Genomic DNA, 26,564 nt, shown 5'->3' with positions numbered 1-26,564 from the left:
CATGCTGTGTTCCACTACTGGAATCTCTACAGATGCTGAAACCCACAGATAATCAAATTCGTGGGTCTTGGCATATAAACCCTCCGAACACAACCAGAGCATTTTTTTTTTTTTTTGCGCAAAACCGGAAGTGATGTTTAATGGCTTCTCTGAACCTTCCAAAGGCCCTTAAACATCACTTCCAGTTTTGCAAAAATACTGGAAGTGTTGCCTATAGCCTCCAGAAGGACTTACAAGACATTCTGAGGGCCAGGGAGGCCACCCGCCTCAGAACACCCTCCGGACGCAACCTGAGCTCTGCTCTGGTCATGTCCAGAGAATACAGGTCAGGCCATGTCTAGCTCAATGAACCCACAATGAGTCAGATCTGTGGATAAGAATTCAGGAATAAGAAGGCTCGAACTGTACATTCTGCATGCAAATTCTCTTAATCTAATATGGCCTGCATACCAAAAAGTTCAGAGACTACTGCCCTAAAAAATAAAAGTACTGGCGGGAACCTCCATTGCAGTAATCAGTAGTAGTAGTAGTAGTAACTTTATTGTCATTGTGCTACAGTACAACGAAATTTATGCACCTTTGAGATACAAGCATAAATACAATTCCAACGATCACACTCTACACACTCACCCACACATTCTATACAACATGCATCATAATATAAAAACAGTACAACAGACCATAATGCCCAGGAGCATGGTAACAACTATATCGCCTTATTCAATGTAATTATGGCTGTGGGATAAAAACTGTTCAGGAATCGTGTGATGCTGCTCTAATAGTTCTGTATCGTCTACCCAAAGGCAACAGTTAAAGAACTTATGAGCCGGATGGAAGGGGTCTCTCAGAATACTATGTGACTTCTGCAGACAGCGAGATGTATAGATGTCCTCCAAAGCTGGTAGATGAAAGCTGATGATGTGCTGTGCGATCTTAATAATTCTCTGCAGAGCTTTTTTGTCCCCTGCAGAGCAATTTACGTATCACAACAAGATGTCATAAGTTAGGACACTCTCAATGGTGCAACGATAGTAAGACACAAGCAGCTGCTGTGACAAATTTAACCTCCCAAGCTTCCTCAGAAAATATAACTGCTTTTGTGCCTTTTTTATCAACATGCTGGTGTTAATAGTCCATGAGAGGTCCTCTGTGATGTAAATACCTAGGAATTTGAAACTAGCAACCCTCTCCACCTCCTCGCCATTTATGTATAATGGTGTGTGTACATCCCTCTTTTTCCAGAAGTCAATTATAAGTTCTTTAGTTTTTTTGATGTTAAATGAAAGATTATTTTCTTTGCACCACAATAACAACTCCTGTACCTCCTTCCTATAAGCAGACTCATCATTCCTGCTAACAAGCCCCACCACTGTAGTATTGTCTGCAAATTTTATAATTTCATTGGTGTTATGTGATGGGGTACAATCTTATGTATACAGGGAATAGAGGAAGGGGCTCAGTACACAGCCTTGGAGAGCTCCTGTATTTAATATCAGAGTGAAAGAATGATAAGAGCCCATCCTAACTGACTGTGGCCTATTTGTCAAATAGTCCTTTATCCACAGACAAATATCTTGCTGTATGCCCAAACTAGTCATTTTAAAAAAACAGCCTGCTTGGTAGAATGGTGTTAAAAGCAGAACCATAATCCACAAATAACAGCCGTACATATGTACCCCATTGTTCCAAATGACGCAGGACTGTATGTAAAACAATAGAGATGGCATCATCAGTCGACCTATTACTCCTGTATGCAAACTGACAAGGATCCAAGGTGGGTGGAAGACCAGACTTAATATATCTCAACACCAGCCTCTCAAAACACTTCATAATTACTGAAGTTAGAGCCCCAGGTCGATAATCATTGAGAGAAGCAACTACTGTCTGCTTAGGAACTGGCACTATAATAGATGTCCAAGCAAGTAGGGACAGAGCACTTTGACAGAGATAAATTGAAGATATTTGTAAAAACTTCAGACAGCTGAAGTTGAAAAGCGGTATATAAATACTGTTAATAACAGCTCTGTAGCGCAGTCTTTAAGGACCCGTCCATCTGGAATTCCATCTGGGCCAGCTGCTTTCCGGACGTTAATATTCTGTAAAACCCATCTCACATCATCAAGCTGCAGGACAAGTGACTGACCATCAGTGGCTGCAGCTGGAATGTTGGTGGCTGCTATCTCCTCCTCAAACCGGCCAAAAAACTGATTAAGCTGCTCTGCCATGGAATCACTACTGCTAGGCAGACTAATTTTAATTCTGCCCAGTAAGTTGTCACAGACCCTGCCATACCCGACGGGTATCCAAACTTTCAAAATGCTGCTTAATCCTCCGCCTGTACATGGCCTTAGCATCCATGATGCCTTTTTTTTAAGTTCGCTCTGGCCTCACTGTACTGTAGTGTGTTTCCAGAACAGAAAGTAGCATTCCGGGCTCTTATCAAAAGGCGCACATCTCTGGTAACCCAGTGCTTATTAGGGAACGCCCATATTTGTCTGGTGGTAGTGACAGTGTCCATGCAGCTTTTGATATAGAACAGTACAGTCGAGGTATAGATGTTGATATTGTCCTCCACAAATAATGTTCAATCAGTATGCCTGAAGCAATCCCGAAGTTGCTCCAATGCATCTTCTGACCACTGCTGTATTTCTCTGACAACAGGTCTAATTCTATTGACAAGAGGTCTCTATGATGGTATCAAAAACAGAGACATGGTCAGATTGCCCCAGATGGGGCAAAGGTATTCTGTGTGAAAAAAGAAAATTGGAAGACGCAAAAACAGCTTCCTATTCAAGTCCACACACATTGAATATAGGCTGTGGTTTCTGCCTAGACGGTGCGTCCATTGCGACGCCTGACAGGTTTCATTCTCACTACTAATTGCTATCATAGAAAGCAAATACTTATACCAAATCAAAACATTTCTCACAACTTCAAAATTATTGAACAACAAGATACTCAAATTATTTTGAAATAAACTAACATTCCACACTTCAATAGTAACAATAACAGCTAAAACTCAGCCTAACTTGAACTAAGAGAGGCACCTAGTGGTGGTCACTGCATACTGATCTGTGAAATGGGAAAATAAATGAAAATGCATTGATTATAATTGAATGAAGGGGAAAGAAGTACATTATTTAAATCTAAAACTGCAGATCAAACCATTCCCAGACATGCTTTTGCTACTTGTTTTGCCAGTTTTGAAGCCAGTAAGTTTCAACATCCCTTATTCTCTATTGAATAAGTGAATTGTCTTCATCCTGCAAGAATAATTACATACAACTTGAATATAAGGGCAGGAGGTCTGGTCTAGAGGGTAGAGCCTCCGTCTGCCTGAAGATAACATCCACAAGGTCGCCAGTTCGAGGCCACCGGCACCATGCGACCTTGGAGCAGCTGACAAGCTGAAGCCGAGCAATTCCATCTGCTCTGAGCATGGGAGGATGGAGGCCAGAATGTGAAGCCAGATCGGAATGAAACACCTTGAATGTAGTCGTTCTTGAAAGAAAGAACCTTCTTTGAAATTGTAAAAATCCCTATTTAATAAGGGATTTAATAAAGCCTGCCTATGTAAACCGCCTTGAATAAAGTCTTGAATAAAGACCAAGAAAGGCGGTATATAAATACCTGTTGTTGTTGTTGTTATTATTATAAACTATAGTTGGTGAAATGAAGATCTCTGTGCATGTGCAAGACAGAGCTAAATTTGCATACCTAGATCATAAAAATTTATATTACAGTTAGCTTTCAGTAGTACTCTTCCACTAATCCTTACCCCTGATGTTGAAATGGAGGTTCACATGCACACAGTCTTTTTTAGCACTTCTTATACTAGCAGGTATAAGGCCAACAGGTCCACAACAGCAGGCCAACAGGTCCACCACTGATATGGTATTCTCCCTTACACAACTGCAGGAAAAATGCAGGGAACAATGACAGCCACTCTTTATAGCCTTCATAGATCTCACAAAGGCTTTCGACCTGGTCAGCAGAGACGGCCTCTTCAAGATCCTTCCCAAGATCGGATGTCCACCCAGGCTCCTCAGCATCATCAGATCTTTCCACAAGGACATGAAGGGCACTGTTGTCTTTGATGACTCCACATCAGACCCCTTTGACATCCGAAGCGGAGTGAAGCAGGGCTGTGTTCTTGCGCCAACCTTGTTTGGGATTTTCTTCGCTGTCCTGCTGAAGCAGGCCTTTGGAACTGCAACAGAAGGCATCTATCTCCGGACCAGATCAGACGGAAAGCTCTTCAACCTCTCCAGACTGAGAGCAAAGTCCAAAGTTCAGCTGAAATGTCTGCGTGACTTCCTCTTTGCCAACAATGCAGCTGTCACTACCCACTCTGCCAAAGATCTCCAGCAGCTCATGGATCGTTTTAGCAAGACCTGCCAAGATTTTGGACTGACAATCAGCCTGAAGAAAGCACAGGTCATGGTTCAGGATGTGGACTCACCTCCCTGCATTACAATCTCTGCGCATGAACTGGAGGTTGTCCATGACTTTGTGTACCTTGGCTCAACGATCTCCGACGCTCTTTCTCTCGATACCGAGCTAAATAAGCGCATTGGTAAAGCAGCTACCACGTTTTCCAGACTCACAAAGAGTCTGGTCCAACAAGAAGCTGACAGAACATACCAAGATCCAGGTCTACAGAGCTTGCATCCTGAGTACACTTCTGTACTGCAGCGAGTCATGGACTCTTCGCTCACAACAGGAGAGGAAACTGAGCGCTTTCCACATGCGCTGCTTCCGACGCATCCTCGGCATCACCTGGCAGGACAAAGTTCCAAACAACACAGTCCTGGAACGTGCTGGAATCCCTAGCATGTATTCACTGCTGAAACAGAGACGCCTGCGTTGGCTCGGTCATGTCGTGAGAATGGATGATGGCTGGATCCCAAAGGATCTCCTCTATGGAGAACTCGTGCAAGGAAAGCGCCCTACAGGTAGACCACAGCTGCGTTACAAGGACATCTGCAAGAGGGATCTGAAGGCCTTAGGAGTAGACCTCAACAGGTGGGAAACCCTGGCCTCTGAGCGGCCCGCTTGGAGGCAGGCTGTGCAGCATGGCCTTTCCCAGTTTGATGAGATGCTTGGCCAGCAGTCTGAGACAAAGAGGCAAAGAAGGAAGGCCCATAGCCAGGGAGACAGACCAGGGACAGACTGCATTTGCTCCCGGTGTGGAAGGGATTGTCACTCCCGAATCGGCCTTTGCAGCCACACTAGACGCTGTTCCAGAACCACCATTCAGAGCGCGATACCATAGTCTTTCGAGACTGAAGGCTGCCAACAACAACAACATACTAGCAGGGATGGCACTCTTTGTTTCTCTTGCTCCCCACAGGCAGCTATCTCACAGGCACTATGCAGACCCCAAAGAAAGCCTACCACCTGCCTGTGGTGACCAGACTGAACCCAGCTGCTGCTTGTCACTCAGATTTGGACTGAATCTCTACACTGCTCAGAACCTCTGAATCCCTGCAAGGAAACTCCAAAATTCCTTCCAGGAAGCAGGAAGGAAGCAGAAAATAACAAATACCGTGCTTGGAAACCTTTAATTTTCCCTCTTTGCTACCATCCCCCCCCCCACTTTGCCCCTTCTATCTCCCTATCTCCAGTGGCTAGCAGCTGGAAAGGAAAAAAAAACTCCTACAAATCCTTTCCCTTAAGCCATTTCTGCCCAACGTTGCATATATGCAACAGGGACGAAAAGTGTACACCTGTAGGCCAGGCAGAAATTGGTTTAAATTGTCCTTTTTCCTGACTCCCTCAAATCCACCAAATACACTCTACGTTATAAGCAACCACCACCATAATTTTAGGGTAAAGAAATGTTATGCAATATTTTTTATCTTTATTCTCTTATTATAAAACAGTAATCTTTGAGTGAAGTCACATCTCTCAGCCTCTTTCTTAAGGGAGGTGGGGTTTCTTGCAATACACTGGTTTGTTATCCAGTTTTGGATTCCTGTTCCAATAGAATTGTGTGAATTCCTCTAAAATCAGCTCCAATGGCCCCCCACCCCATTGGATACAGAGTGTGTCTTTTCGGCTGCACCAGTGGGGGAGGGGGAAAATAGAACTGGGTTGCCAGTACCAAACAAACAGAAAATACATACAAAAACAGATCAATATTTAAACCCAGCTATTGATAGCAAGCAGGCAAGTTGCTGTGTAAGTCGCAACCAAAGAAAGGTTTTGCATAGTGGCTCAAGACTTTGAAAACAGTTTATAATAGGTAGGTAAGGCAATTTTAACTATGGACTAAACTGGAAATGGGAGATGAAAGATATTTTAGTAATAAAAAACTTTGACAAATAGTTCAGGAACCAATGTTGCAGAGAGGAAAGAAGTAGCCCTTGAACACTTAATGTGCCATCAGAAGTATCAAGATAAACTACTAATGAAAACATGTGGATACATCAAGTCCAGACAAAATCCTGGAAGACAACATTCAGTTGGCAACTTTGAATTTCATCACTTCTTTGGAGTTCGTTAAGCATTAAACATTTGGAACAACAAATCTAGATGTTCACATGCAACGTACACATGCTTGTTCGATATACTCAAGGTTATCAAAATATCATCAATGGGGCTTCTCAGTCAAAAATGGCCTAATCCACTGCAAAACAGTGCTGCCCACGCCCTTCCCAGCAAAACACCATGGTTGATGGTGCTGAATGCCACTGAGCAGTTTGGCACAACCAACAGGGGTGCGCTACCCCTTGTCAAGTCCTCAGCACAGATCACCCACCAGGGTGATGTTAGAAATTTCACTCCTGAAGCCTAGCCTGAACCAGTTTGAAAAGGATCCAGATAATCTGTTTCATCCATAACCCTTGGGTATTAAGGTGCCTGATCACAACAGGCAACTAAATTATCCTCCTCTCTTCCCTGGGTAATCAGATGGAGAAGATTCCCAACAACTCTGAACGGTTTCACAGGACAATTCCCCACAGATGCGATGGTGGCAGAGAAAAATAGACTTTTTCACTGCCTTCACTTCCATGGAATCGGTCTAGCATGAGCTCTAGCCCATGGTCAATCAGACTCCTTGTGAGATTTTCACCACTGTTGCTCAACATTCCTGCCAAGCCATTTCATTGCCCATAGCTCCTTGGAAAAGTAGGGATATGTTTGGGCTCCACAATAGGGAAAAGGTCACCCAGGAATGATTTGACCCACTGCTTTGGTCATTTCTTCATTCCAGAGGTCCACAGTGGAACACAAGGCATTGGAGGTCAAGTGGGCCCTCAATCCCTTACACTAGTGGTTCTCAAACTCTCCGGCACTCTCATGCCAGCATTCCAAATGCTTCCAAGGCTGGAAGGCAGAGGCACAAGTGAAGGAAGGAACACCTGGGCTCAATCGGGGATCACACCTGGGCTTAAGGGAGCTGGACAGGAAAGGGTGCAAGGCACCAGAGACTACAAAGGAAGCCAGGGCACCGATGATGAGGCTGAAGGGTAACTGCAGAAGCCATTGGAACCCAAACCTAGATGTTCACATGCAACATACACATACTTGTTCAATACACTCAAGGCTATCAAAATATCATCAAGAACTGCTGCATGAATTAGTGAATTAAATGTAACTACCTTGCACACAGTCTCTGCATCCCAAGGTAGAATAGTCTTCAGATCAATTACTTCACAGGATACACCAAGTTTTTCTTGAGCCATAACTGCTACCTCTTTGATAACATGAACCTAAATATTAATAGGGGAAAACACATAATAGCATATTGGTTGCAAAACCCAAGCACAGCGGTGCCTGATCCAAACTGCAATCCGATTACCAAGCGGAAAAAAACTGGACTAACGAGTATTGGGTTTTTCAAACTGGGGTGTCGTGACAACCCAGGCTGAGGGCCCTGGCCTCTTTCCCCTTAAGGGGCAGGGGCAGCCAGGAGGCAGCGGCGTGATCCCCAGGATCGTGGAGCTCAGGGGGCTGCAGGGGCTTGGGTGCACTTACCAGAGCCTCCTGCAGTCTCCTAGGGGTGCTGGAAGCCCTGGACGACCTTCTGCAGGGCTCCCCGATGCTTTAGAAGTGAAAGTGGAGCGATTGTGCCCCACCTCAGCTAAACCGGAAGTGGAGCGCAATCGCTCCACTTTCACTTTTGTAGCTTCAGGGAGCCCTGCAGACAGTCGTGCAGGGCTCCCCGCATCCCTGGGAGGCTGCAGGAGGCTGTGGTAAGTGCACCCAAGCCCCTGCAGCCCCCTGAGCAGCACAAACCTGGGGATCACACTGCTGCCTTCCCCCTGCCCCCACTGCTTCTTCCCCACCCCTGCAAGAACTTACAGCGGTTTTCAAAGTCCCTGTGACTTTGAAAACTGCTGAACTAGTAGGACATGCTTGAGAACATTACAGAAACGTTTTTCCTTGTATCAATGAACAGTCAGCCCACATCTTACATAAGAGATATGTTCTGAAGTCAGCAAAAATATGTACTTTCTCTTTAAATACTACAAGAGGCATGCAGGAACTATGACCAAAGGAAGAGCAGATTCATTCTCCCATCTCACACTCTCTGTAGTATTTTTATTCAGGCTCCCCTTATTTGCTCTGCTTCCATATGATCTTATTGACTGCTCTGTTTATTCATTCCTTCTGCTCAATTGGTTTTAGTAGTATTATATTTTGTTTTAATTATACTTTAGCTTGTGTAATGCACTTCTCACAAGAAAGGACAGATAGAGGACTGATCAGGAGGAATGAAGTACCATCACTCTGCAAGGACTGGAATAAGACATTAGCATCAGCCATTCCTTAAATCATACAGTACAAGTCTGTATTCCATATATTTGTATTGAAGATAGTCACAGAGAGATAAGACATCAGCAGCTGATTTTCTGGGCCTTCTACATATTTCATTTTTACAAATCATTCAGAGCCTAATTCTGAGCTCTGTCTGCCAGCTTACCACCTGCATGCACTGTCACAAATGTGCCGTAAGGGTTCCGTAAGTGCTCGTAATTTTGCGAGCACTTACGGAATTTACGCAAGTGCTCGTAAATTTGCAAGCACTTATGGCGGGTGAGCACCTGTGCCAGCCCAGTACTGCACCAGCCAAGCAGCTGAGAGGAAAGCAGGGGCGTGGGGGGGGGGAGGCCTTCTCCCGAAGGGGCCAAAAGTCCCCTTCTCCCGAGTTGCCTCCTATGGCTGCCTTGGGTATACAAGATGCGGTGGCAGCCATTTTCGGTGCCACTGCAGTCGCACACCCTGGGCAGCTCAGGACTGGGATCTCAGTATGCAAAATCCATGAGTATCTCACCAAAGTCTTACTGACCTGAGTACCCCAAGCCACCAGTGTAACATCACTTCCATCCTGAAGCACTTCTGCTTGAGAAAGTGGAATGTAGTATGGTTCCACAGGAACTTGCTCCACTGAATGAATGTGAAGCAAAGAAGTTTAGATTCTCTAATTGAACAACAAAATATTTCAAAACAAACATTTTGCCTTGCACATCCCCATGGAGAATTTTAAGCTGCCCACTCACGCCCCCAAAATTATATGATAAATTATTCTATTTCAATTATTTGGTGCTTTCTTGAAATTGCATTGAAAATATAGCAAAAAGTAACTTCAAAAAATCAATATTAAATTTCAATCATAGGGAAAAAATGTGCTTGCTTCATAGAATTTGAAGACCTCAAAAATCTGATAAGAGAAATTGATGAGAAATCCAAACAAAGAATAATATTGTGGTCAAATTAAATCCAAATTGGGTTTTTTAAAAATGTTTGTTTTAAAGTTCTTAATTCTTGGTGCACCTCATGCACTCCTTTGACCCCCCCTTCACACAGCCTAGAGCTACAGGTCCCACAAATTAAGAATCTTTGAGCTACAGGTTCAGTTTTGGAGTATAGTGAACTAAAACATATCCACTACTACGTAAAAAAATAAAATGCCATACAAAATGGTAATGAGCCAGATTTTGATTTGTATAAATTTACTATTTTGTATAAATAGAAGTCAAGTTTGAGAACAAGAGGAAGCAATTCTTCCAGAGCCAAGATACAAAGGTCAGAGCTGATTGAGAGGTGCATTTGGTGAATCGTCAAAATTCCCAATAAAACTGACAAAACACAGATGGTGGTGAATTAAACAGATGTGGCCAAGGTTGCAAGTACAGCCAAGAGGTGAGGGTTGAATGATGACCAGGAATTCATGTATTATGCACTGCTTCTCTGCTCTGTCTTTACAATTTATTGTACCAAAAGTTGAGAACCAAGAAGCTTTTGGTTAAGAGTTTTAATGCCATACAGATCACTTTTTAAAAAGTCAATGAGAAAAATGATGTTATAGGAATCTATTGGTAAATTATACAATGCTTCAAGAGGTTTTTCCTATAAACATTTCTGCCTTGCTTCCATAAAATCCAAACTAATCTTTCTTTTCTTTTTTACTGCGAGGCTTAAAACTTCAACATGAGTGTAATAAATTACATAAGAAAAGTTATTACATCATGAGTGCATCTAACAGATGAAATACACTATATAATTACAATAAAGCAAGTTACCATTCACTCAGACTATGCCAAAATACTGATGAACATTAATATCCATTTTGCATATCCTTTTTATAAAAATTATAAGAACATAAGAACAGCCCCACCGGATCAGGCCATAGGCCCACCTAGCCCAGCTTCCGTTATCTCACAGTGCCTCACCAAATCCCCAGGGAGCACATCAGATAACAAGAGACCTGCATCCTGGTGCCCTCCCTTGCATCTGGCATTCTGACATTGCCCATCATCAATGGAGACTAGTTTATACTAAAAGTCTAACTATGGCTGCCATCTCTCAAGCTCCTCTTTTCACTGTCTTGACAAAGAATTAAAAAAAATTCTGAATATTTCTACTAAAATTATTTTTATAAGTAAAGTTCTCAAAAGGCATGTCATTTCAAAGCAACTGCTAGACGACTAACCCTTTCTAAAGAGACAGTATTGGATCCAAAATCTCTCTAACCCATGCATTGGCAAAAGTGCCTTCTGCAAAGGGGTTTTGCCAATGTTCACCAATTCTCTTCCCTTTCCATAAGGAATCACAGTCCTTAGGAAGTCCCCCCAGATCTCATGTGTGGCAGAGAAGAGTATAGTTATTCACCTACAGTATTACATTTTCACTGAATCATCTTGCTCCATTCAGTATTACCTGTTAGTGACCATTCTAGCAGGCCCTCCTCACTGAAATAAACATTTTGAACCACCAAAACTACTTTCTCCAGCTCTTAGGAATCCTGTTTGAGTCATCTTAAATCAGTGCACTGAAGGATCAGAGAAATGTCTCAATAAATCACTGCTTGCATCTGAATGCACTATCTCAGGGGTGTCAAACTCGTTTCATACAGAAGGCCTAACAGCATTCATCATGTCTGCTGAAGGCCAAAAGTGATGTCATTAAACAGGTCATAACCAAAAATAAACACTTTCTCACTTAGCTGCAAATGACAGAAAACATGCAAAACCTGATCATATTTCAAGATAACGGACAACCCAATTTTCATGTGGACTGCCCTTTCAGCAGTAACACCTCAGCACTGCTCAGAAGCCGAGAGCCTGAGGGCCAGATAAAAAGCTTTTGAGGGCTACATCCGGCCCCCGGGCCTTATGTTTGACATCCCTGCTCTGTCTCCCTCCCTCCTCACTGTCAATGACATTTGTGCATAGTCACATAAAACGGTTGAAGTAATTACTTCAGTTAGGGAATTTTCAATTACAGTTTCCAGATGCAATGTTATTCTAGCAACCCAAAGAATAACACACTGCTATATAGTAAATTATTCTGAAAATAATTATCAGTCTATACTTGCATTAAAGTAGTAGGAGGCAGCTATATCAGAATGTTGCATTCATCAGACAATAAAGTTTGTTTACACATTGCTTCTTCAAGAACTCATTCTTGGCAGCAGCTCTGAAGCCCTGGCCATTAAATGACAAACTATTAAGTGCTTTATGATTGCTCCATGGCTCTGAATTAGCTGTACCAGCATCTCTTACTTGAAGAGAAAAGCAGGGGTCTAAATCAGAATTCCTGTCACCAACAAAGAATATATTTCATATGCAAAGATTTTGTATGACAAATGATTAAGAGAAATACAAGGCCGTGGTCACATGGGAGCACAGAAAATAGCAAAATGTGGACTTGAGAGCCACATTCAGGCTCTTCCTTTCTTTCAAGCAAGGCATAGATAGGGGTTTCCAGCACCAGGTCAGGACATCTGTATTCATCCCAGCGTTTCAACTGAGTATATATGCTTTAATGCTTCAAATGTTGAAGACTTGGAACTGAAATGCAGTTTTAAGACTGGATTTTTACTAGATTATTTACCTGCTAAGCTGCTTTATAGTTTTTATATGCTTTTAATTTGCTTTGTTTGTATTACTCTTCGATCCTATCCAACTTTCTAGCACTGATGAAACTGGCCAACAGGATGCGCGCCACATCCTGGCAGTGGAAGTGCAGTCACAGAGGCCTCTTTGAGGTAAGGTAACATTTGTTCCTTCACCAGGAAGCTACATTGGCAATGGAAAGTTGGATAGGATTGGACCCTTAACTCATTCATTTTGAAGGGCTACAGGCTACTATTCTCTGTAGCCGAGAAGGCAGAAAATAGTGGTCCTGACTGCCTTCACAGAAGTATCAGGTATGAGTTATTGAAGAGAAACTTGTCTTGCCAAAGATCACCTAAAGGATTCCATGTGGACACAGGGTCCCCACATCAAAATTCAACATTGACATATGTGACACTGGATTTTTATATAGAAAGCATTCATAAATGCCCATTCAAGCATTCTGCAGAATCTTAATGCTATTGCCCATTAATCGCAATTGGAAAAAACAAGTGTACATCTGTGTGAGAGAACATTTTCAATGCTGATTAAGAACAACTAGTTTTTCCATCTTACCTGCCATGTCACTATAACAACCGCTGATGTAAGTCAGTTATTTCTACACCATGCATGTCATACATGATAGAATTAAATGAAACTGAAAAGGTCATAAGACATAAGAATAGACTCTCCACAAGACACTTAAACCTGATAATGTCAAGGTGACTCATTTTTTCCTTTGATTTACCATATGTGCCCTTGACATAACATACGACTACCTCTTCTACAAGCAAGCAAACACCTGCTTTAATTTGGACGTTTTATTAAAAACAATTCTAGTACATTGAATAAAGCCACAGTAGCAACATTTTAAATTTGCATTACCAAAACCAATCCAATCATCACAGTACTTTTCATTTTTATATAGTAAAATGAAGTACAGTAATAATAAATTTCTCCCTCCTGCAGGTAGGCCATTTCAAGTACACCCACACTATTCATTTGGGCTAATGAGATGAAAAGCTTATGGATAAACAAGGACAAGATAAATTAAGTATGGCTTACAAAATGTACACACACGGCATCATGATTTATATTTACAAGAAAGTTTTATACCTGCTGCTCTGTACAGTATTTTAGGTTCAAAAAATATACAAGGATTTTTATCTTCTATGCATGATAGCAACAGTCCTTTTGCTTCAACAGGACCTCTTGGAACAACAACCTGGAAGGGAAGAGCACAAGTATTATTTTTAAAAAAATCAAGGGCATTATATAAAATTATACATTGGGCACCCGTTATATGGAATATTCCAAAATATTGAACTTTTTTGAGTGCCAACATGACATTGAATAAAGCCACAGCAGCAGCACTTTAAATTCGCATCATCAAAATCAACCCAATCATTACGGTACTTCTTATTTTTATATATTTTTACTTTTTTGCCTAAAGAAATAAAATCAAGCTGCGTTTCATGCACAAACCTTGTTTTATGCACAAATATTTTTAAAATGTTGTATAAAATTACCTTCAGGCCATGCGTACAAGGGGTATATGAAACATAAATGAATTTTGTGTTTAGACTTGGGCCCCATCCGAAAAATTTCGTTTCTCATTATGTATATACAAGTACAGGTGTGCACCACTTAATGACAGGGATATGTTCTCCAATCCCTGTTGTTATGCAATTAGAATATTTGCTTAATGACCTAATCAGTCTAATCTACTGCCTTTGATGTGTAAACAAGCAATCCCTGCCAGATACTAGCTGGCTGCAAAGGCTATTGGAGATAGATTATCTCTTCTTTGCATTAAGAGCCTCTTAGCTGTGTAATCAGACACCTTGCTGCAGGCTATGGGAAACCTGACTGCCTCATTAAGAGCCTCTTTGTTGTGCTTTGACCACCGTCATATATGCGGTCTGTCATTAAGTGAATGGTTGTTAAGTAGTGCACGCCTGTATTTCAAAATACTAAAAAATCCAATATCCAAAACATTTCTAGTCCCAAGCAATTCAGACATTTACTTTCCCACCTCATTTTCACTCATTGAGCAACTTGAAAAAGTGAAGAAGTTATGTAAGACATTAACATTCTCTTTGAAGACTCACACAGCTATGTATATTACTAAAAACTCTCACACAAATGAAATGTAACAGCTTCTTAAGTCATAGAAAGCCTCCCATACTTCCATTACAATAAAATCAGCCAACCTAATTACTGTACCTTTAGTCCTGGACAATGAGCAAAAAAGGCTTCTGGGCTTTGAGAATGATATAATGCACCATGACCAACACAACCCCAAGGGGCTCTTATTGTGAGACTCCCACAGTTAAAGAGATCTCCAGAGCGATACCGATATTTTGCTGCCTCATTCACGATCTGAGTGAAAAAAATATGTTTAATACTGAATATGCACATTATGATTTTAAAGTAATTCATATTGTTACAAAATACAAAGCAAAAAGTTAAAATATCAGAATCAAAAACAAATAGTAAGATAACGTTTCCTGGGCTTTAAAATTCATTTCCCTGTGCTACCTACATATATAATTCAGCTTTCTACTACTTGTCTCTTACACTCACAAAATATATAAATCACTCTAGTCTCTCAAGACTGTTTATTCTTCTAGGAGAGTGCATTTTACTTAACATGCAACAGATGAACTCAATAGCTCAACTTCCAAGAAAGAGTACTAATGTTTAACTATTAGACTAGTTTAATTACTTTTTCCATTGAGGTGTGCTTCACACACTACAAGGCACAGCAAAAGTAGTACAAATGCATGTATGCCCTTGGCTTGAAATTTACAAAAAAAGAAAAGAAAGAACTCTTACATCTTCCCCCTACCCTCTCTAGAAGATGCACACTGAGTTCACGCCATCTGCCCATAGGAGATACATGTGCATGGTAGAGACATTTTAGATAACAAAAGAACCAGCTAGCAGCAACCGCACGCATGAATGCATTCACATGTATATTTTTCAGGACTTTTTAGAGCATGCAAAATGTCCCAAGCTGGCCATATTAAGAAGATCTATTTTAGCTTTAATTATCTTCACTATTATCTCTGATCGTATTTCTAGGACTTTAAGCTTAACAGCAGTGAATATTACATCTCCTAGTCAACATCCAAACATACATACTAACCTGATCAAAAGCTGGGTAAATGTAATCAGCAAACTGAATTTCTGCAATGGCTGTAGCACCAGTGACTGCAACTCCAATGCCAAATCCTACAATTCCTTGTTCACATAAAGGTGTATTGAAAACTCTGTCTTTTCCTTTAAAAAAATTTTTTTTAACTTAATACACTTTAATGCATATGGTAGCCACACAGACATACTAAAAAGAATACAAGTCCCCACCCTGAATTGCGTTTACAAAAAGGTCACTGTTTTGCTTTCTACAATATCAGTTATTTCTGTTTACAAGATTATCCCCCTCCATTTTCCCAACTAGCAAAATGAATATATGCTTAGGTACCTCAAGTTGCAGCAGCTTGCATCTTCATCTTTTAATTATAATAAATTGCCATTTGCAATTATTTTTTAAAAAGGGGCACTTCTATTTTCAAATTTTACAAATATACCTAGCTACAGTTTTCTGTGCTGTTATACATTATTTCATATTCACAGGCTGCAATACAATACACACTTATTTGGGAATAAGTCCCATTGACCTCAGTTAGATTTTTGACTATACTTGTGCTGTCAAATTAATAAGTAAAGTCGCTATGAATAATGATTGCAGATATTTCTGTTTTCCCTCCTATTTCCATTTTTTTCTAGAAAAAAACCACTCTCGATAAAGCAATTCCCCCTTGGCTTCAAGTTTTTCAAGACTTTTACATCAATGTTTTTGCTGCTTATAAATTATTCTCCCATTCCTCGGGGAAGAACATGATACATTACTGTTAATAAAAGGATCACTACCATAAACGACCAGTTTTACTGAACAAACAACGTTCTTAGGCCTTGATGACGGAAAAGAGTTTTCAGTAACTCCAAAATGACCGGTGGTGGACCAATCTTCCGCTGATGCAACCAAAACCTAACAAGCCCGACAGCAACAGCGGCCCAGCAGGCTCTTGCAGGCCTCCCAACCAGGTTGAGAAACAGCCACAGCCCCCAGACAGCATGAACCCTTCAACAAGACAGACCCCTTCAACAAGCATGGATAGCACTGTCCCACTTAGGGAGGCAACACCCAACTTCAGCATCATGGGAAAGGCAGCACCATCCCCATAGCAGGCAAGGGAAGCCAACAAGTGCCAGCCCCACTGCCAGAGGAGGGGATAATACAGAGGATAATACAAGTAGAGCTCTTTGCACATTCAAAAGCACTAAATAAATGCTCACTATTAAAGTCAGTGGGGTGGTGGTAGATCTGGATAGGAAAAACTTGAGCCAGAATCCTCAGTCAGCCTTGAACATCACTTGAGCAAATCACTCTCTCTCTCTCTCTCTCTCTCTCTCTCTCTCTCTCTCTCATACCTTGCAGGCTTTACAAAGCTGATATCTGTTCTGAGCTCCTTGGAGATCACAGTAACAATAAATAAACACATATCTAATGTGGTCAATTTCTCAATTTTTTCATCCAACTCATTTATGTACATGATAGATTTCTACACAAGATGGTGAAAGATGACAGGAAACCTTTTAAGACTTAAATTGTCTAATACAATTTATTCAAATGGAAAGGGCTGACAGAGAAACTAACGATATATGGCTTTTAATAACCTCATTTATATGAAAATCAGATGTTTCCTAAAAATAGTTCCACCTGCCTGACAAACAACTTGTAACTGAAGTATACGAATTCCTCTAGCTGCCACTGAAAGCAAGCGAGATTCACTACACACGCATTACCTGAAGCCATGTGCGTCATACAGTGTCAATTTCAATTAACCTGCCTAGATTTCTATAATAGCCCTTACTTCAGCCTTCTGAACAGGTTGATGTCCAAAAGATAAAGCAGCTAAATTGACACAAAGCTACAGGATTCTCTCTTATCCCTAAAATAATCAAGTAAATGATCAGATTGAATTGGAAAACTAGTTAGCAGAATAAAGCACAAGAGCTCAGTATTTATCAACACCTTATGTCCAGAAAGAGGCTTGCAACTCTGTCATAAATTGTATCATTTCAATTCACAACATTATGTCCACAGGTTACAAAAAGGTTGCAATTTGATGTACACTTGCAAGGCCGTAAGTTTCATTGAACCTAGAAGAACTCAGCACTGAAAAAAATGCATACAACTGCTCTACAAATTAATCAAGGAAAGAAAGGAGATTGACATGCACATTCTGCTGAATTCATTCAAGACAGCGCTATTAGGAGCTTCTATATGGGCAACATAATCCTTTAAGCATTTTGTTTACTCAGAGGTAAGCTTAGCAATACTTACTGTCTAGTAAATGATCTTAGGATTTCAGTCCTTGTAAAAGATCCTCGTGTATACATTTAACAACAAATCTGCTATCACTGGTAATGGAATTTCCTAATTCAAAATGATGACCTCTCTTGAAGAAAATATGGAAAACATGAGAATGTCACATGTGTTTACCAAAACTTACAACTATTTTCCTTCCATCTGTGGTGCTAACATCACACTTGGAAGTATGCTCTGAATTTGTTTAAACAGGCATTTAAAAACTGATTGGGTTTCAGAGACTGTTATTTTTTACTTTTCAGATGTGTAGATCAATCCCACCATAACACTGCAGGAAAAAAGAATTTATACATATAGATTTTACTACTTCAACTATTTAGCAACCATGATTTTAGCATATCTGTGTCATACAAATCTAATGTATTAATATCACGATAAGTGCCTACATTGGCAAGTTCTGAGCTTGGCATTATAAGCAGGCATTATAAACAAATAAAAAAGTTCTAAACTTGTAATACAGGTATCACTAATCTGGCCTTGAACAAAAATATAAACAACCTGAATGCTACTAAATTCTGTCTTTCCACCTGTATGTAATTGAAGACTACCAATTTGTTCTCCAAGATCACTTTCAGGGAACAGGCTGCCACCTAGAGATTGTAGTGATTTTATGCCATGTAAGTAGAGGTTCACCCAAGGCAAAACATACAAACATATCTATGTTTAAATCCAAATGTTAAAAAAAACTGACAAGATCCCACTTTTTATACCACATGCTACAAGACTGTAATGCCAGTCACTTGGACAAAGAACAATGCAGAAACCAAATATAAACTCTTCGTATTTGAATGTACAGGCATGCCCCTGTATCCACGAGGGTTCCATTCCAGAAACCCACCCCCCAAAGATACTTAAAACCATGGATAATGTGGATACCACCCCATACCCCCCAGAGGGGAAGGAAGCTGTGCTTGCCTCACCTCCAGAGGGTCTTCTAAAGCCCATAGGGGCTGCACATGTCCACCCACTGTCCCTGTGGGGCTCAGAATGGATGTTTAGGCCAAAAAAAGGCACTTCCGGTTTTTCAGCAAAACCGGAAGTGACTTTTTTATGCCTTTAAAAGGCATAACGAGGGTTGGGGAAGCCACTGAGGGAGAAAAGAGAATGTTTTTTCTTTTGGGTGTTTCCAAAAAACTTGGATGTTTCCCCTTTCTTCTGTAGTATGAGGAACTTCCCGAGTTAATCAAATTTCATTTTACTTACTATATTATTTTCCCTACAAGAAAAGTTACCTCTGAAATAACACAGCTCACTAATTCATGAGCCCTTTGGTTTGTGGCATTTTAATGACTAGAAAATTCAATTATAGTTGCTTGAACCTTAACTTGATGGGCAGCCCAATCCTATCTAACTCCCAGTGCGGTGATTCAGTAATGCCGGAACAGCTTCTGCTACATCCCACAGGAACGTTTTATATATAATTATAAATTATATATAATATATGGAGGTCTCCTCAGGGCAAGAGGACATTTGTCTAGAACTAGAATTCTATGACTTATGGCTTATTTCTCAGAGAATGAACTGAGACATTCTAAGAAAAGTGGGTGGACACGGAACAGAAACTGTTCTTTCATAGGCAATGTAAGAGAGAAGCCCAAGCCTACTTCCACAACCACTTTCCTCTGCATGTTAGTATTTATTCACTTTAGCAACCACTAGACAAATATCGTTTGCAACAAATCTTAACCTATTTGTTTCTTTTACAAGAAGGCAGAGTTTGACAATTCAACATGTCAAATTTGGATACGTTATTTCCCTTATGTTATAATGGGTTGTTTAACTTTCAGAGTTGTCATTGACCCAAAATAAAACTATTCCTATTTTGTTTCCAAAGGTATCCATCTGGATTTTACACAAATAAAAGCATTGTTATAATAAAATTAAACTTGACATTCACTAAAAATATGCCACATCTACAGAAGAGCACAACAATGAAGCCAGACATTTCTGATTCCTGTAGTCACTATGATCTCTAACCAAAAATCCTAGATCAAAAGTCCATGATATACTTGAACTAATATATTACAAAGGAATAAAGCAATTCTCCTGGTATCAGTCCAGACATGAAGAAGTTTCTTCAATTTCTGGTATCTGGACTAGATACCTAAGAATTCCTTTAAAATATCAAACAAAGAATAATTTTATATACTTACAGATCCAAATTTTTCATTAAACTGGTTTTAGAAAACACATGTACATTCAACAATCCCATATATTTGGTATAAATTTTTAAACATCAAAATTGGCATTCACTGATACAGAGGATAAACAATCTTGTATAAAGCATACATAAATGCCAATGAATGTTGAGAGTGAAACAGTGTCACAGAGCCTGAAAAATGAGGTGGCACCAGGGCCAGCCCAAGACCTCCCAATGCCTGAGGTGGCATTTCAAATGCTGCCCCCCTTGCCCAATGATGTGCTAGTCTTTGCTTCTCCCACTCTCTAATATTCTAGCTCAGCACTCTAATCCTCACCACATTTCCTCTTCTCAATTTCTCTTTCTTTTCCAATCCAAGGAGTGAAAGAAGAAAGAGTGGCAAAAAGGCAAGTAAGTAAAACAAGACAGACGCCCCCGCTTAGGCGACTGCTTCAGTCGGCCTCATGGGTGGACCAGCCTTGGGCAACACAATAAACCATTTTCAGTAACCTTCTTAAAGCAAGCCAATTTCATTAGTGAATTAGTCTATATTTTTGATATTTGGAGCTGGCTAGCTACACTGAACCTTCTGATCACCTTGACTAGGTAGAATGAGCAACTTATAACAAAAAATCAAATATTTGATTGACCTCTCAATGCATTTTTCTATTTAGAATCAAGAAGGGAAAGTGAAACATTAACAATCTAATACATAAGCTATGAACTCACCATATTTGTCTCTTAAGCCAACAGTGCACCTGAAGACTCCACCAAAGGATACATCTTCACCAAATATGACTACAAGTGTAAAATAAGGAACAAATAAATAATTGCTAAAGAAAGCAAAACAGGTTGATAATAACTACTAATCTCATGTTGAACCTCACAGTTCCCATTACACTGCATACTTTTATTCTACAATATTAAATGCAATGAAAATCTATTAAACAACCTTCATTAAAAAATGCCAGGAGCCCAACCAAGCGTCTTCTATCAGTTGCAATGCAACCTTTCAACACTCTGAAGTAATCTTACAAAAGAACTGTTGTGCTATCAGGTTGCTTCCTCTGTTCTTTTGAAGTTTTATTCTGAGCTTAAAAGCCCCATTAGAGAAATGAAGAAACACCCTTCCTATTCCAAGTTATAAAGTTATACCTGCAGTTGGGTCTTTAGACAAGGCATTATCCAAGGCACTTGTTATAGACTGGAAAAGATTCATTTTCTGTGTCTGGCCTGTACAAAAAAATTTAAACAAAGATAATATTAAATTCAAAATTCTTGAAATAATTGGTTTTTAACATGCACGCTTAGCACAATCTTCATCACTTCTCATAACCCAAGAGCTGCCCACCAATCAGCATGCCAATTACTTCTCAGTTAACATTAACTCCATCAGCGTGGAATTCAAGTTGTGCTGAACACACTCAATCTTACCTGAGAAGTAATTGGCATGCTGATCACAACAGGCAACTAAATTATCCTCCTCTCTTCCCTGGGTAATCAGATGGAGAAGATTCCCAACAACTCTGAATGGTTTCACAGGACAATTCCCCACAGATGTGATGATGGCAGAGAAAAAGAGACTTTTTCACTGCCTTCACTTCCATGGAATCGGTTCTAGCATGAGCTCTAGCCCATGGTCAATCAGACTCCTTGTGAGATTTTCACCACTGTTGCTCAACATTCCTGCCAAGCCATTTCATTGCCCATAGCTCCTTGGAAAAGTAGGGATATGTTTGGGCTCCACAACTGGGAAGAGGTCACCCAGGAATGATTGACCCACTGCTTTGGTCATTTCTTCATTCCAGAGGTCCACAGTGGAACACAAGGTATTGGAGATCAAGTGGGCCCTCAATCCCTTACACTAGTGGTTCTCAAACTCTCCGGCATTCTCATGCCAGCATTCCAAATGCTTCCAAGGCTGGAAGGCAGAGACACAAGTGAAGGAAGGAACAACTGGGCTCAATCAGGGATCACACCTGGGCTTAAGGGAGCTGGACAGGAAAGGGTGCAAGGCACCAGAGACTACAAAGGAAGCCAGTGCACCGATGATGAGGCTGAAGGGTAACAGCAGAAGCCATTGGAACCCAAACTACCTGATCCCACCTAAGAACACTGCAAAATCCTCCATGAGCCAGGAGGAGGAGAGCATGTGGCATAACCCCCTCCCTTCATTTAATGCTCTTGGGATCCAAAGCTTGAGGGGGGGCAATCTGAGGGCAGCCGCAGGGGAGAAGGAGCATCCACTACAGGGCAGATTTCTCACAAAGGTAAGGATTTCTTCCCATAATCAGGAAGAGATGGCATGTTTCCATCAAACTATGGTGGTTCCTCTGTTGTCCCCACTACCCCTGTGTTGCTACCACTACTGCTCTCCTCCCTCAAGCACAAGGTGGAGGGTGATGGCAAGGCCCTCTGTGGATGTTCCACAGCTGCAGACAGCTGGAACCTGTCTGGTGCTTCAGCAGTCCAGCCCAGAACCAAATACACCACCCCAGAAGATAACAAGTAAACAGGACAAGTTTCAGCCAGCATGTGGTGGTTCTTCTGCTGCTGCTAATACCATTGGACGCCTCCTGCTGCATTCTTCCCACCATCCCAAATGGTAAAGGGGTTAAACTATTTTTAAACAAAATAGTCACTCCTCCAGTTCTCCAGGTTTGTCCTCCTCTGTACCACTTCACAAGGTCCACCTGTTCAAATTACCAATGGAGGTAAGTGGTGATGACCTCATTGCCAGTTACTTCTGGGTTGGGAGGCCAGATGCGACACAACAAACACCAACAAAAGGATCAGGGTGGAGCATGGAAAAGCATGGCTTTGGAGCTCTGCCCACCAAGCCAAGCCTCCTACAGGTGCTGGCTGCATTGCATTCCTGGTCTCTCTGCAGGGCAGCAGGTGTCCAGGGGTCCTGCCAAAACCACCAGGCACCACCTCAAGTACCAGTGGTGGTACCCGTACCACTGGCTGAGCATGGGGGTAGACACTAATGAGGGTCAAATGCACACTGCAGATGCACCACCCCCTTCAGAACCATGCTTTAACCTTCCTGCCCCCTGCTCACGTGAACACAGCCATGCTCACAACAGAACCTCCTCTTGACACGTGTACAAGTGCATGCACACGCCTTGTGCATCTGGGGGTCTTGCTGCACCACCACCTGTGGACGCACAAGGGCAGCCGGAGCACATAAGGGAGCGCACGTCTTGGCGGTGCAGCTCTCACCATACTGGGTGGGCTCCGGGTCCGGCTGGAAAGTGAAGTGGGCCGCGTGCCGGAGAGGCGGGGAGCCCGCCACGAGACGAGGTCTCGAGAACGCCACTCTGCACCGCGCGAGTCCGGCAAGCGCCATGTCCACCCCAGCCAGCAAACCTCCGCGCGCCGTGTTGTTCAGTGACACGGAACGCGAGCACGTGGGGGGGTGGAACCCTGAACCGGGCGCTCTCATTGGCTTTGAAGTGAGTTTCCAGGAGGACCAATCAAAATCCTCCCCACCGGGGCGGGTCGTGAAGGTTGTGTTAGAAGACTGCAAAGACTACAGAAGAAAAACAGAGTCACCCACCTGAATTGCTCGTGGGAGGTTTCCAGGTTTTCATTGGAGAAACTTCTTTTTTCATACATAGATCTCAACCGAGGTAGAAGTCATTGCTGCCCATAGGAAACAACAGAGCCATTCAGGATTGTAAAGCTGCTCATTGCAGCGTGGCAGCAAAGAAGAGCTCCCTCCGTTTCTATTTCAGGCTTCATTTCCTTTGACTTGGGCTGCAATCATCCACACTTACCTGGGAGTAAGCCCCATTGACTATAATGGGACTTACTTCTGAGTAGACATGGGCTTCTCAATGCTAAGTTGGTCTGATGCTAACAGAGTGGCTTTTGGCAGCCTTGTAATGTGGGGGACAGGACTATCAACATGGGGGGGGCCAGTGCTCCAAGCCAGTGGTTCCCAAACCTTTTAGCACTGGGACCCACTTTTTAAAATGCCACTCTATAGGGACCGACCTAAGTTTACCAGACTTTTAAAAAAGGAGATCTAGAAAGAATATTTGTTTATAAGCCATCTGTCATAGATGTGGGGTACATTTCTAAGGGCCACTCCCAAATTTCTTAAATTATTTTTTATTACGAACGTATTTTCATAAGAACGTAAGATCAGGCCATAGGCCCATCTAGTCCAGCTTCCTGTATCTCACAGTGGCCCAGCAAATGCCCCAGGGAGCACACAAGACAACAAGAGACCTGCACCCTGGGGCCATCCTCGTCAGCTGAACATAAGAAGAGCCCTGCTGGATCTGGACACAGACCCATCTAGTCCAGTGAATTTTAGTCTTCACACAATGTTGTATATGCAAACATTTTCTGAGATCCCAGGAAATGTCAAGTTACTCTCTATTGGCTCCCAGGTCCCTTTTTGACCCAGGTACGATGTACCCCCTGCACTCCTCTATCTTGTGCCCTAATGAGATTGGAAAATGTAAGATCCCAGAAAAAATTTTTGGCCCTCTCCTTTGGTTCCTGGGCCCCCTTTTTGACCCTGGGCCCAGGTACAAATCACCCCCTGCAACCCCCTTTCATAAGCCCTCCTAATACAAATGTAACTTCTTGTAAAATGCAACTAAGACAAATGCTCAACATCTAAGCTGCTCTAAGACCCATTTTGTACATTGTACATCAACAAAAGCAGGGTTACCAAAGAGTGTGCATTCACTAGGGAGTGAATTATTATTGATTCCATAATCATTTAGTTATAGAAATATTTATTTCTATACTTTTTTCCAACAGCTTTGGTGTGATGCTCCTGCCTAATCGTGAAGTCTGCTGTGTTTTCATCACAAAGGAGCTCATCAGGGCTAGGCTCCTTGTGCTATCAAAGGTTTTTCCAAGGAGAGTCTAGGTCTGGTCCAGAAACTGCCCAAGCAGTTCTTGTTCTTTGGTCTCAAGGCAGCAGCATGTTTGTGCTTGTGATGGACATGCCCTACCATGACTTCGTTGCAGGGCTGGAGCAGCTCTTGCTTCTGTTTCTCTTCACTGTCTTTCAGCTTGGTTTACCACTCTTGGGTAAGAGAAAGGCTTCAGTGTGGGAGGAAAGATGAGTCCTGGTCAGACTTAGGGGTCTCCTCAAAAGGTCTGTCAGTACCTCACCCAAGAAGAAGGAACTGTACCTCTTCACAAGTGCTTCTCTTCTGAATGCAAGTACTAGTTTTTTGGCCTGGACCTGAGGACCATGATGGAGGGTTGCCAGAACTCCTCAGGTTCAGACCCTAGGACTGTTCACATGTGTAAGTGAATGGAGAAGGGCCGGGCAAGTGGAGCATCTAGCAGTCAATGACTAACACTTATCTCCCTGCTTCACCCTTTTAACTGGGAGTGGATGTAAAAACGTAGCTCACACTGCCATCACCCAAAGTTAGAGAGCCTACATGGAAGGAAGCCTCCTTGAGAAAACCTCCCCCCAAAAGAAAAGTAGCCCCCAAATCTGGGAAATCCTTTAAGTATTTAGCAGCAGTGAAATATGTGTGGCAGTCTGTAACTGAAAAATGACATATGAATTCAAAATAAATGAAGTCCAAATATCCTGCCTCTCCACATGTCCTCAATGTTTTATTCTTTTCCTGTTTGTATAACAGGCTTGTGGCCCCACAACCAGGCACTCAACAAAGAAAGAGATATGGACTGGTGAGAAGCCTCTCTCTTAGTCAAAGACCTCATAGAAAGTGGATGGAGTGTCCTCTAGTTTCTTCGCTTTCTCACCTCAGTTCACATGGTCTTTTGTCTCATCTTTCCAATAATATTGGTCTACTACAGAGGTTCCCAAACCCCGGCCCTGGGGCCACTTGTGGCCCTCGAGGCCTCTCAATGCGGCCCTCAGGGAGCCCCCATTCTCCAATGGGCCTCTGGCCCTCCGCAGATTTGTTGGAGCCTGCACTGGTCCAACGCAACTGCTCTCGGTGTGAGGGCGACTGTTTGACCTCTCGCATGAACTGTGGGATGAGGGCTCCCTCCACTGCTTACTGTTTCACGTCTGTGATGCAGCAGCAGCAGCAAAGGAAAGGAAAGGCCAGTCTTGCTTTATGCAAGGCCTTTTATAGGCCTTGAGCTATTGCAAGACCTTCATTCATTCATGTAAATTCATCTTTAATATATTCTTTTATGTAAAATTATGTAAATTTATTCAAATTGTAAATGTAAATTAACTCTTTTCTTTCCCGGCCCCCGACACAGTGTCAGAGAGATGATGTGGCCCTCCTGCCAAAAACTTTGGACACCCCTGGTCTACTATCATAAACTACAGCAACATGTTCTACAAGAATGACTACAGAAAGAAGAAGAAGGCTGCTTGAGGGAAGTGGCAGCCACTGCCCTTTTTCACTGCGCTCATCCCATAGCATCAATCTTAGACCCAGCTTTCCTTGTAGGTGTGGGGGAATATGACATCTTAGAATCATTATGCCTCTCATGTTTTGATTCCTTCTGTGGTTACATCAGCCCTGATATCTGCCCTCTATGTGGAGTGATGAGCCCCATTGCACATCTCATGGCATAGTTTATAGGTTCTTTGGGAGTGTGTATGCACCTGTTCAGCTCTGCCTCATTTCTGCTCATCAGTGAGTTGAACTTC

General features: G+C 42.0%; 1 protein-coding gene across 2 annotated transcripts in view; it reads right to left on the bottom strand.

Annotated features, from left to right (window-relative positions):
* BCKDHB (branched chain keto acid dehydrogenase E1 subunit beta) overlaps positions 1–23,344 on the bottom strand; it is a 63,616-nt gene extending 40,272 nt beyond the window's left edge. Inside the window, exons 1-9 of one of the 2 annotated variants that reach the window (XM_066612468.1) lie at positions 23,171–23,344; positions 21,101–21,178; positions 20,675–20,743; positions 15,499–15,632; positions 14,574–14,729; positions 13,464–13,572; positions 9,299–9,396; positions 7,608–7,718; positions 582–964 (exon numbers count right to left, since the gene is read on the bottom strand). In XM_066612468.1, the coding sequence (XP_066468565.1) occupies positions 845–964; positions 7,608–7,718; positions 9,299–9,396; positions 13,464–13,572; positions 14,574–14,729; positions 15,499–15,632; positions 20,675–20,743; positions 21,101–21,178; positions 23,171–23,297 (1,002 nt within the window). In that variant the 5' untranslated portion in view covers positions 23,298–23,344 and the 3' untranslated portion in view covers positions 582–844. Of the gene's footprint in view, positions 1–581; positions 965–7,607; positions 7,719–9,298; positions 9,397–13,463; positions 13,573–14,573; positions 14,730–15,498; positions 15,633–20,674; positions 20,744–21,100; positions 21,179–23,170 lie in introns of those variants that run through there. The other variant, XM_066612467.1, reaches the window with a different exon arrangement.
* Between the last annotated feature and the right edge of the window lie 3,220 nt (positions 23,345–26,564).

The sequence above is a fragment of the Tiliqua scincoides genome, chromosome 1, assembly GCF_035046505.1.
Source record: "Tiliqua scincoides isolate rTilSci1 chromosome 1, rTilSci1.hap2, whole genome shotgun sequence".
Classification (NCBI taxonomy): domain Eukaryota; kingdom Metazoa; phylum Chordata; class Lepidosauria; order Squamata; family Scincidae; genus Tiliqua; species Tiliqua scincoides.
Note: the sequence above shows the minus strand (reverse complement) of the source record. Positions and strands in the feature narration are given on the sequence as shown.